General features: G+C 44.1%; 1 protein-coding gene and 1 long non-coding RNA gene across 2 annotated transcripts in view; both read right to left on the bottom strand.

Annotated features, from left to right (window-relative positions):
* LOC139028366 (uncharacterized) overlaps nt 1-13,407 on the bottom strand; it is a 474,307-nt gene that overhangs the window by 59,876 nt on the left and 401,024 nt on the right. The window lies entirely within an intron of this gene.
* suclg2 (succinate-CoA ligase GDP-forming subunit beta) overlaps nt 1-13,407 on the bottom strand; it is a 131,263-nt gene that overhangs the window by 59,876 nt on the left and 57,980 nt on the right. Inside the window, exons 3-4 of the mRNA XM_023996335.2 lie at nt 3,179-3,278; nt 1,779-1,869 (exon numbers count right to left, since the gene is read on the bottom strand). Coding sequence (XP_023852103.2) covers nt 1,779-1,869; nt 3,179-3,278 — 191 coding nt within the window. The remainder of the gene's footprint in view (nt 1-1,778; nt 1,870-3,178; nt 3,279-13,407) is intronic.

Genomic DNA, 13,407 nt, shown 5'->3' with positions numbered 1-13,407 from the left:
ACTGTCCTCAGACACAGACTGTCCTCAGACACAGACTGTCCTCAGACACAGACTGTCCTCAGACACAGACTGTCCTCAGACACAGACTGTCCTCAAGACACAGACAGACAGGCAGGATGGAGAGATACTGAACCATTACAACTCAGAGAAACTGGGGGTTCTAATTCTACGCTGTAGTGAAAATGAAGCAAAGTGCTGGGAGATGGCAAACGAAGAAAGTGAAAATAGAAAAGAGATTCATGGAAAGACAGAGGGATAGAGATACGTTGGTTGTTTGTTATCAGTTTCCTGCAGCCTAACTGGACCGTGTTCATTTGGACTTATTGACGACGCTCGTTCTCCATGTCCCATGCAAACAGGGACAGTGCAGCCCTCTTTCTCTCTCTCTCTCCCAGCTTAACGTCTTGATCTACCTTTTCCACACCACTACCACCCTCTCCCGGTCTTTCTCTCAATCTCACTGCCTTTCTGTGCCCCTCTCTCCCTCTGCTACTCTCTCCTCTGTCTTTTATGACTTTCTCCCCCTCTCCCCAGCCCTGGTCCATACTGGCAGTAGAACCATGCTCTGTGTCATGTCTGGAGAGGTTGGCTGCAGTATGGTGAAGTGAAGAGACGTGTTACAACGGCAAGCTGACAGCCGCCCCTGGTTCTCATTCAGGGAAACAGAGTCCGACAACAGAATTACAGCCTGTTAAGAGGGCGCATACTCAGGCCTGGATCCTGTTCATTCACTGCAGCTCTCTCGGGCTACTTTATTACTTTGATCCCATGCCTAATCTAATCCGAAACAGGCTTTGAGAGAGGCTTGTGACTACAGCCAGATAGCATCATATCTCCCATGTTTGTGAATGTCTTAATTTTTCTGAAATTAATCTTGAGGTACTGTACCTGTTTTAATGTATAATACACGATGCATGCCTGCGTATCATACCATAGGTCCCTCTGGGAGGATTTATCATGATACACTTTTGCAAGAAATCCATTTTCTGTGCTTAGTTTATAAAATAAAACACTATTAGGCATTGTGTTATGTCAGTCAACTGATGTGCCATGGATAGATAATGCAGCACATTTTTCAATATGAAATGACATCTCACAACAATGCTTCTGCAGTTAGGATTTCTGTGTTTACATTTTTCTCTTTCCCCTCAGCCCGGGTGTTGTTGTAGTGAACTTCCACCCCCGCCAGCACTTTCTATAAAAATGGCAAATGTGTCACTCATTTGATACTTCGCCTAAACTTTGCAGCAGGGGCAGGAGCAGAGCGAGGTGCGTTCCTGGCTGGCAGGAATGAAAGCAAGCGTTAATGGGGAGCTCTAGGCCATATTTCACTAAAAGGGGAAAGAGAAAGAAAGAGAGTGAGGAGAAACACAAGCTACAAGACAGGAAGCCTTCATTACCTGCAAATGTGTGTTTTTGGTGTGGCTGCAGAGTGCGAGTGAGGAAAATTATATTCCTGCTTGTTAGTGACACTTGGAAATGGTTGTTTACGTGACTAACACTTTGGTCTCAGAGAGGCCCTGACTCGCATGCATTATTTGTTGCAATGAACCATGACAGCAAATAGCACAAAAACACAACAAATGACATCGGCTTCAAATGGCATGTCTCCACTAGAGACCTATCCCCAGAACTAGGGGAACAACAAAATATATAGACTAATGTATTATTGCCCCGATGCTTGTGCAGTCATTCATTTCATGTAACTGTATTACTGAATTGAAATAAACCGGAAATTAGAAAAACAGAATGATCTTTTACATCCAGCTGTGACTCACCGTTTTTACTTTCACTCCCTCCTTTGGAGTCTGCTTGGTGGTCAGGCTATAACCTAGCATCTTATTGGCCAGCTCACCCACCACCGAGGGGCTAAAGTCAAAGAGGAGACAGGATTGGCCCAATTACAACCACTCCATTAATAGATATTTGAATCGAGACTAAACAAGAACAAAAACCTAGAGGACAAACATCTTTCAAAAACAGAGGACTATTACCGTGGCAGAGAATAGACAGAGTAATTATTTTCAGCTCCTGCGAGCCTTTTTCATTTCAACAAAGACATGGTTCAGCACATTTGTAACATGACTGTAACATGTTCTGACAAAGCACTGTTTTAGGAGAATCTTCAATATGTCTACACATCTCTTTGAATACGGCTCTCCTGATTTCAGCTCCTCTTTAAAGGCAGTGTGCGCGTCTCATTCCAGCTCTCGCTTTGCTCTGGTTATAGAATACAAATGAAGCCTGAGGTTGTGCTCTGCTTTGATAGATGGTAGTAGAGTGTGTGTGCACATATCACTGTCTGGGGAGGCTCAACTTCAGATGGCTCACATAGAAAAGTTTCCGGCTATCCCAAATACCGAAATAGGGTGACAATGACACATTTGGTAGCCATTTGTCGTAATTCACAGTTCAGTCCATAACATGGCTGCTACCTTTGTTACATTTGTCATTTTAGCATCGAGAACATTTCTAGTAACTGGCCAGAGTATGTGATAAGGATTTTGTAACAATGTGCGAGCTAGGAGAACAATATGTTTGTGCTCCAACAGAAGAGCACAATTCCAGTAACCTACCACAGTAGAGTTCAGTGATGTATGCACAGTACAATTTCCCAATGATACATTTACTATTTCAAAGTTTAAATGGGGGCAGTTGTCCCTAAACAGTGTTTCCCAAACTCGGTGTTGGGGACCGCAAGGGTCCCCATTTAGTTTTTTGCCCTAATACTACACAGCAGATAAAATAAATAAAAAAATCGAAGCTTGATGACGATTTGATCATTTGAATCAGCTGTGTAGTGCTAGGGCAAAAAATAAACTTGCACTCTTTGGGAAATTTGGGAAACCCTGCCCTACACTATCAAACTTGGCGTGTTAGGTAACTGCAGCACAGGGAAAGCAACACTGCATCTAGGAGGGATCTTGTAAAAACTATGACTACAGGAGGACATCTCTCGGAAGCAGTAGTTACCGAGAAAACAAAACAGAAACACTCTGAATGGTCCACACACCCAAGTGAGTACGGGCAGAAGTTGTTGGGGGTACTCCAGTGGAGGCTGCTGAGGGAGACCATGTGTTTGATGTATTTGATACCATTCCACTTATTCCGCTCCAACCATTACCACGAGCCCATCCTCCCCAATTAAGGTGCCACCAACCTCCTGTGGGGTACTCACTCTTTAGTTAAGTGCACTCCACCTTTAAGGCCACTGTCGAACACGCCCTTGCCTCGTCCCCCAGCCAGAATCTGGGCCTTCAGGACTATCTCCTTGGCACCTGAAAAGAGGAGAGAAGGGCACCGTCAGCAGGATAGAGAGATAGAGAACCAGGTTGTGAGAGAGGAGGGGAGCGTTAGACCTCTCCAATCAGTACATCACCACAGAGGCCCATTACACATCCCCCCCGTCTCTGAGTCAGATGTCATCTCACCCATCGCCCTGTTTCTCTATTAGCTCCTGTGCCCCTCCAGAGGAGAGGAGGGTTAGGAGGAGGGGACAAAGGGAGAGATAGGGCTAGCAGGGGAAGTATATGACGGGATGAGGGGCTGCAGAAAGAAGGGTACTCCAGCTCAAGTACGACATTCCCCTCCAGCACTGCTAATTACAGAGTAAGAAGACAGGATAGAGAAGGTACCCAGGAGAGGACAGTCGAAAGAACAGGCCCATTATAGACAGCAGGTGAACAGACCCATACCAGGCTCTCATGCACCCATCAACAGACATGATTCCAAAGACATAGGCACACACACAAACATGAATCTAAACATGTAATGTTTAGATTTATGTTTGTGATTATTATTTTTTATTATTATTACATATTTTTTTTTGACCGATGTCTTAATTTGCACTATAATTTGTGCCATGTCCCAAATTCATGCCATTTTAAAGACACGAACAACACCATATGCCCTACTTGCCCTCAAAGTCCTCCTTTCCACACCAGGAGAGAGAACTTCAGGTAGAGCGTTCAGCTGTCTATCCAGCTGCCCCCTGAACACCCTCCCTCTCTATTCAAATGATGCAACAAGGGCACTTGATGGGATACATATGGTCTTGAGCTATCATTATCCTGGCAGGGAGTTCCGACATGGGCCAACAGTAGGGCAACCAGAACATGCCTAGAAAGGTACGTTGACCTTGGGCCAGGAACATGGCTCCCTCACTAGCGAGGCTCCTCAAGCAGAGTGGAGTGTCTCTAGACGTGCTCTACAGATGAGGCTAAAAGCTCAGGCTGCTACAGTAGGAACAAAACCCAGATAAAGTAGCCTCTGACAAGGTGGCAGGGATTAAACCAATATTGCATTATTGAGCGCTCTGTCCCCTGGGAAGAGGAGAGAGAATAAAAGGTGAACACATGCAGGGACTGTAAGGCGTCATAACTGAATAAATATGTTAATAAAAAAACTGCTACCTCGCAAAATTTGACATTTTTTCATAGCAACATGAAATGGAGTGTCCTGTGTGTGCCGCAGAGAGGGACTGAACAGAGGAAATTACTTTTCTTTTTAAATAAGGGAGCCAATGAGGAAGGTGTTCTTTCTTAGCACTGACAAGAGGCCTGGTGCAAGGTGAGAATAGGACCACGACAGGGCTCTCTGAAAGGAGAAGAGGAGTAAGGGATGAGGAGGATTAAGGCGCAACATGGATAGGAAATGGACAGAAAATACAAAAAAATAATGAGGGAAAATAGAGTGGAGGGAAATGTGTAGACTATATAGCCAGACAGATGATTGGTAACTGAGAGGCGGCGCTCCAGAGCGTGGTTCTGGACAGTAGTCTATCTCACACTAGGATCAGATCAAGGAGCCCTGATAACACACCAAAGCCCAAATAATGACTGATGATTTATCACACAGGAAAGAGAGTAGCTAGATAGACTTAACAGACACCATTGGATGATATGAAGCTTACTTATTGGAAGAAGAGATAAACCCTTTAACGAATGGACCGTTATCTCCTCAAATCAATCGCTTGGAAAATTGGCCTTGATTACACATACAAAAAAACACACCCAACCGTAACAGTGGCATCTAAAGAACACCAAACACTTCACTCAACCTGTTCATTTATTTCCACTTTTCTCCAACACTGTCATCATTGTAGGTTCCTCCGAAGCTGCCACCACCAAGGCAAAAAAAACCTGTCCTTTAAAATGCATGGTGAAGTAATGACGCCCTCGAAAGATCCCAGTGAAAGTAGCACTTGGAGAGAGCAGAGGAGACATTACCCATTAATGCTCCAGACATGAAACATCACCTAACACAGGCAGGAATGGAGACTAATGACTGTGAAGGACAGTGAGTGGATGAGAGAGTGTTTACATAGACATGCAGTGCCAGAGGAGCAGTATTACTGCGTTAAACACACACACTCTGCCCCAAGACAAGGGCAAACAAGGTCACACGTCTACAACACTTGTGTGAACATGTCACCCGGTACTGAATAGCATTTATGGATTGGTTTGAGTCTCTTACTGACTCACACACAGACTACATTTTATTCAATGTGTCTAGTATTTGCTCATTAAAAAGTAGGCCTACATCTTGAGGGATATTTATGGTATTTCTTTATCAATGGCAGCCATTGAAGGCAACAGATTTGTAGAGAAAAATGTGTTCTCTGTTACAGCCAGTTATCAGAGTTCCAAATACAAAACAAAGAAATTGTGTGCTGCCACCATGAGCATTTGCTGATAGTATTGATGTGGGGGTTAAGAGGTACGGTCGTTACATTTTGGGAGATGAAAGAGATATCTTTCTAACAGCAGGTAGCACAAAAACAACAAAAGAACTCAAGGAGCCAAACAGAGCCAGCACTTTGTTTATTGAATGTAGAGTGATGAAATCAGATACACTGTAAGTGTGGTTTGACCATGACACAGCACTAACATTTAATATGCAAAAACATGCACAACCAGGACATGATTACAACAGTTATTTATTTGACCTGGGACACTAATATTATTACCATAATACATTCTCAGAAGTTGTGCATATAAGCAGTAAAAGTTGAGGAGAATAGGGAATCCCTACTTTAAACTTGAAGGGACAAGCAGGCAGTATAGGATAACCAGCTATCTATTTCATTGGAACCATTTAAGGGCATGACGGATCTGAAAAGGGATATTTTCTTCTCTATCTCGTTTTTCTTTGGGACACACAGAAGTACATCTCCAATCGCATCAGCTGTAATCTGAATTATACAGCCGTCCCCGGGCTAACTAATTTCCCAGTAATGAACGCAAATGAACTCCCAGCTTATTTACTGATGATAGACAGCAGTCAGCATCGAGGCTGTTACTTCTGCCTCGACAACGTTTTCCCTCTCTTTTGTATTTCAAACGTTCTGCCCTGCTTATCTCTCTCTCTGGAAGGATGTAGCCCAGGGGTTAGGGACAGCAGAGTTAGCGTGGTCTTATATTTCATTAAGCTGTAAAAGCCTGTGCACTGGGGGACTGTATAAAGGGACAGACACAGATGACAAATCAATCTGGAGAGAATTCAAGTTTAAAGTTTTATTAGTCGTCGTACTCATGGTATCCCGTAACATGCGTATTTTCAGGTTCCTTCTCGACAATGCAACAATAAAAAATTATATAAACAAAGTAAATATCTCAGTAGAATAGAATAAACATTTTAGCATACAGTTCGCCTTCTGTCATTCAGGTTAGTGTTGGGGAGTAACTACAATGTTGTTGATCACAGCCATTAAACAAACTGTTTTAATGTCTCCATTGGCCTCATCGTGAAATACCTGAGCGGTTTCCTTCCTCTCCCGCCACTGAGTTAGGAAGGACGCATGTATCTTTGTAGTGACTGGGTATATTGATACACCATCCAAAGTGTAATTAATAACTTCACCATTCTCAAAGGGATGTTCAATGTCTGCTTTTTTTTTACCCATCTAAAAAAAGGTGACCTTCTTTGCGAGGCAATGGAAAAGCTCCCTGGTCTTTGTGGTTGAATCGGTGTTTGAAATCCACTGCTCGACTGAGGGATCTTACAGATAATTGTACGGGTGTGGTGCAGAGTTGACTCACTTAGTGAGTCCATGAAACTTATTTGTTGAGGACATTTTTACTCCTGAACTTATTTAGGCTTGTCATAAAAAAAGAGGTTGAATACTTACTGATCAAGATATTTCAGATTTTTATTTTTAATACATTTCTAAACATTTATAAAAACATAATTCCACTTTGACTTTATGGGGTATTGAGTTTATGCCAGTGACACAAAATCTCATTTTAAATTCAGGCTGGACACAACAAAATGTGGGGGAAAAAAGGGGTGTGATTTATGGTACAATATTTACACGTATTTTGGGGAAGGGGGGATTGTTGGGCAAGTGTTTAAATTGTGCAGTATTTACCAATCCTAATAAGAGTCTGGTAGAAGCAGTTGTGAGGTGTATAGCGTACGTGAGTGCATGTGCAGAGAATTAGAGCAGGTGGTCAGTCCAGTTCAAGTGTTCAGCATTCTGATGGCTTGTACATACCAACAGGCTCAGAGAACAGTTCATGGCTGGGGTGGGTGGGGTCCTTGATGATGCTACAGGTCTTGCTCAGGGTCCATTTCGTGTAGATGTCCTGGATGGGTGGGAGCACGGTCCCAGTGATGTATTGGGCCATCTTCACCACACGCTGGAGGGCCTTGCGTTTGTGGACGTAGAAATTCCCGTCAGGCCGCGATAGAACCAGTCAGGACGCTATCGATGGTGCAGCAGTAGTATTTGGAAAGGACCCGGGGTGGCATGCTGAATTTCTTCAGCCGCCTAGATATGCTGTTGCTCCCTCTTGACAAGAGTGGTGGTGTTGTTGGTCCATGTCAAGTCCTCATTGATGTGAACGCAGAGGAACTTAAAACTGCTGACTCTCTCTACTGCAGTCCCGTTGATGTGGATCAGGGCATGTTCCCACCTCTACTTCCTGAAGTCAACAATCAACTCTTTTGTTTTTCTGATGTTGAGGGAGAGGTTGTTGTCCAGGCACCATAATGGCAGTTCACTTACCTCCTCCCTATAGGCTGACTCATCTTTCTTGGTTATCAGGCCTACAACCGTGGTGATGTCCGAAAACTTGATGGAGTTGGTGTCGTGCAAAGCCAGTCGTGGGTGAACAGGGAGTACAGCAGAGGGCTGAGGATACACCCCTGCGGGGCCCCTGTGTTAAGTGTCAGTACAAAGGAGGTGTTGCTGCCAATCCTCACAGCCTGTTGTCTGCTCGACTGGAAGTCCAGGATCCAGTTGCAGAGAGCGGCGTCCAGACTCAGGGCTCTGAGCTTGGAGGGAACAATAGTGTTGAAAGCTGAACTGTAGTCAATGAACAGCATTCTCACATAGGTGTTAGGTCTTGTTCTGATGTGTTATGGCTGTGTGAATAGCGATGGATCTGTTAAAGCGGTAGGTCAATTGCAGCGGGTTCAGTATTCACTCTCAAAATGAGATGCACTCGCTAACCTTCTGTCTGCATGCCACACCATGGAGAGGATAGGGAAAGTCAGACTGAGCACGCCCAGTTCCCAGCTTCCCAATGTGTGTTTTGGTCTATTGCAAGTAATGTGGCAGCTACATGTAGAAGACTAATCAAAACTCAGGGGAGACAGAAAACACATAGGGACAATCAAAGAGTGAACATATTCAGTGTTTCCTATGGATAAGGGATTCAAACACTATTAGTAGAAAGTAAAAGTGCCTTTACAACCCCAACATTGTCTATTAGGGGTGTGAAAGTTTAAACATTAAATGAAATTGGGACCCTTAATGTTAAGAAAACATTTTTTGTTCCCCCCCCCTCCAAAACATTGGAATCACCTTGCTTCTGATCTTTCTCTTCGCTAATGACGCAAGTGTGTGTTCAGTCTTCGATCTGTTGGGTGTAGAATATCCTAGCCTATTCAATGATGACAGGCCCTGCTTTACTGAAGTTGCGAGACATTGCAAGCCAGGAAATTGCGAAATACAGCATTCCATTTCGACACAGCTTTTGATTGCCAATAGATAGGCCTAGTGCACGATTCTGACTGTCTGCCTGGTGGCAGACCTGCCTATACTGTGCCCATCCCCTCTCTCTCGCCGTCCCTCGCTAACTCCCTATGAAAGATGCCTTGCGTTTGTGTTCTCAGAAGTACGGCAAATAACAAGACTCCTCCGTTGCAAAAATACTGAATCTTAATGAATAGATTCTGCTTCGAGTGGGTATTGTTTCATATTTTCTGTGATGCAACTTTAATCAAACTCTCAATTCAAGAAATAACGGAATTTAATAACATTCTGGGATAATATGAAAAGCTACTTCTCCAAGTCACTTTTAACCATTTAGATTCTACATAATGACTTGTATCGAGAACACATCTAGGCCTATCACTCTGCTCTGCTGCTGTAATGAAGTCGAGAGTTTCATGCGGCATACAAACTTGTAAGCCTTCATTTCTTTATGACTACTACGAGGCTAATAGTAAGCCACCGAAAACAGAGTATATGACCTCTTTGAGCTGTGCAATGCTGCTGCACTCTCCATCCTGCTGCGTCTCTGCTCTCCAAGCCAGGTAAAGCCCACTCTAAAGCTGAATCTAATGATGCCGTCTCTGTGGAGCTCTACAGGGGTTCATCCTCAGCCTAGACCTCTGCTGACTGCTACAGTATCACATCCTCCTGTCACTGCCCTCATGACAGCTGACTCCTCGTTAGCCTCGTCCACCTGGGTCCACACAGTGCCAAAACTAACGAGTCCAGAGCTGGACTAAGTGCCACACTATGACAGAGAGGCAGAGTTCAAATCCTTAGACCAGTGTGGAGAATGTTAGTCACTCTGGAGGGAGACAATACCCAGATGTATGGTCATAAGTTTTCAAGACCAATGTCTCGATAAAGCTAGCATACTGTCATCCAAACCAATAGTGGCATTCTATAGGAATAGCAACAAGGGAAAGAGCCGAGGTCATTATGATGAGCATATTGGAGATGAACACGGCACGTACGCAGCAGCCTTCTGGGTTTCGCGGGGACTTGGTGAGAAGAGTTCCTGCAGTGAACGGTGTGCCTTCCACTGCTCTGGAGTGAATCATATCACTTTAACCCCTGCAACTCTAGGACCACAGTGATGTGTCATAAGCTTCAAGCATCAAATCAAATTGTATTTGTCACATGCGCCGTAAACAGGTGTAGACTAACAGTGAAATGCTTACTTAGATGTCCTTCCCATCAATGCAGAGAGAAAGAAAATAGGGAAATAATAAGTAATAACACTAATACATAACAATAACTTGGCTATATATACTGTACATGGGGTAACAGTACTGAGTCGATGTGCAGGGGTACGAGATAACTGAGGTAGATATGTACATATAACTAGGAATAAAGGGACTAGGAAACAGGATAGATAATAAACAGTTAACAGGTTGTACAGGAGGGGACTACGAGGCGATAGTCATTTAGACAGGTTACCTTGGCGTTCTTGGGCACAGGGACTATGGTGGTCCGCTTGAAACATGCAGGTATTACAGACAGGATCAGGGAGAGGTTGAAAATGTCAGCGAAGACACTTGCCAGCTCTTGGAAATCATAATACCACATTATTAGCGCCATCCATACACCATACGGAATATGTCTGAAATAATTCCACAGTATCTTCACATACAATGAGCAGGTTAAGCAACATAATGAGAAGGAGGAAATACCATAAGCTGCTTATAGAAATCTGCTCTTTCAAGACAGCCTTACTTTCCAAAGCCTATTTACAGCTATTAAGAGAATTTCAGTGGAGCATATCTTTTTCTCACGTTTTAAGACTTCTGCCATCTATGATGCTATGAACAGACTAAGCCTATACAGGGAAAGCGGAGGTCTACAACATGGCTTTAAGATACTACTAGCATCACATACATTGCTCTGCCTACTCCATACTGCAATAAACTGCGCATATGGGCATACAGTAGGCGAGCATGTCTAGGCCGTCCGTGCCGGTCCGGTCTTGTCCAGTCTGCGTTAAAGAACTTGTGCTTAAACAAGCTCCTCCTCCTCCTCTCCCGTGTCCTCTCCCCAGGAACATGTCCTCTTGGCAGGTAACGACACCAGGTAAACTCCTCACACCATACGTCTTCCTGTGTGACAGGCCGGTTCTCGGGGGCCTAAGCCATTCTGTCTGTCACCAAGAGGCATGCTGGGAAAATGGCGGTGTCACTGAGATAGGCCTACCTGCAGCTCCACAGACTAACTTGCTGCACACTCATTCTGCCCCATCTGATCCTCTGGTAAACGAGAACGCTGATGTTTTCCTGACTGTGGCACTTCAGTTTGTACTTGGTAGTTGAAATCGGGAGAGAGCAGCAGAGAGCATGGCTGTTTTGATTTGACATTAACAGTTACGCTAATAGCTATGGAAATGCACTTGGCTACCTGATAAACATTTGCATAATACTCCATTCAAACACCATGCACGTAAATCACAACAGCATGGTGCTCAGGGAGGGAATCCACACAAACTTGTTTAGAGAGAATAAATATTTTCTCTGCAAAAAAAATCTTTGCAAAAATAAATGTTCTCCATGCAGAATAATTCCTCAGTTCTCTCTAAGAGTGTAAAGATAATGTTGTATAATGGAAAACTCCATATTTCACATAATAGCAGTTAGGGCCGGGACCATTCCAGGATCACCATATTTTTTGTGTTTTGTTTCCTTTCCATGAAACTAACATCGGTCCAGCCCTAATAGCATTACAGTTCCTCATGCAATCTACTTGCTGACTCCATTTTGTCATATACACACACACGTCTTAGGGCAGGGAAGCCCTGATTGAGTCTATGCCAGCCAGAGGATTGGGTGCTTGCTGTTTGTGACCCAAAACTATTGTTGCCATCTCCATCTGCCCTCTAGAGAGTACTCTGCTAGCTGACAACATTCATGACTAAAGTGTATGTCAATCAAAATCCTATTCTCACTTCCCAATGCTGTTTGCCTGTTTCTCCACATCTCCCTCTCCCCAAGCCTCTCAGAACCAGCACAACATATCTGAAGTTTTGGACCAACTCAGTGATTACATTATGCAACTCCCCACTCTGATACTGCACACATTCCATTAAGAGAGAGACTCATGTCTAGCATCATCGAGCATGCCTGTGATTCCACTTCCATTTAGAGAAGACGCACCCTATCAAACCATCCCCATCATACACACAGGGGCATTTCCCCCTGAGACACCAGTGTCGTCAATGTTTATGGTAATGTCAGCTCTAGTGTTAGTGTTTCCATCAGTGTGACACTAAAGACTTGTGAAGAGCAGAATCAACAACTTCTGCATCAAAACATTTGCTTTGTGATAAGGTGTTAACCATGCAAGGTGTCAACCCACGTTCACTGTAGGGCTGCACGACATGAGATTTTTTTTTTGTAATTGCGATTTCTTTTAGCAAGTATTGCGATATAGATCAAAACCCTAGGGTGAACAGTTGCAAAGTGGAAAGCAGCATCATTATTGTTTGTAACAATCTGTTGACTGCATTTGACCGTTTGACTGCAACAGAACACCATGCCATCTTAGGGGGTTCACACGCTTGATCCCTTTCAGACTATTTTTTTTTACTCAATGCGGTTCGTTTAATTGTTTTGTGCTGTGTGAACTTTGTGCAGTGTGAACTCAAAGGAACTCTGACCCCTCAAAAGCGCCTCCGAAGCGAACAGACCATCTCGAGAGGTGGTCTAAGTTCTGTTCACTTGAATTCCACAGTCTGGTTATCTTTTTTAGGGCAATATGAACACAAAGCTCCCCAGGTTCACTTATTCCCACCAAACACCAGACTACTGCAACATTTCCCCTGTCATAACCCCTCACACTAGACTACCGCAACAGTGTTTTTCCTGTCAAAACCCCTCACACTAGACTACCGCAACAGTGTTTTCCTGTCATAACCCCTCACACCAGACTACTGCAACAGTGTTTTCCTGTCATAACCCCTCACACCAGACTACTGCAACAACCCCATTTCCTCCTGTCATAACCCCTCACACTAGACTACGCAACAGTGTTTTTCCTGTTCAAACCCCTCACACTAGACTACCGCAACAGGTTTTCCTGCTCATAACCCCTCACACCAGACTACTGCAACACCGTTTCCCCTGTCATAACCCTCACACTAGACTACGCAACAGGTTTTCCTGCATAACCCCTCACACTAGACTACCTGCAACCAGTTTCCTGTCATAACCCCTCACACCAGACTACTGCAACACCATTTCCCCTGTCATAACCCCTCACACTAGACTACGCAACAGGTTTCCTGCATAACCCCTCACACCAGACTACTGCAACGGTTTTTCCTGTCCATAACCCCTCACACTAGACTACCGCAACAGTGTTTTCCCTGTCATAACCCCTCACACCAGACTACTGCAACACCATTCCCCTGTCATAAC

Source organism: Salvelinus sp. IW2-2015, linkage group LG11 (genome assembly GCF_002910315.2).
Source record: "Salvelinus sp. IW2-2015 linkage group LG11, ASM291031v2, whole genome shotgun sequence".
NCBI classification, from domain to species: domain Eukaryota; kingdom Metazoa; phylum Chordata; class Actinopteri; order Salmoniformes; family Salmonidae; genus Salvelinus; species Salvelinus sp. IW2-2015.
This window is presented reverse-complemented; position numbering and strand designations above follow the sequence as displayed.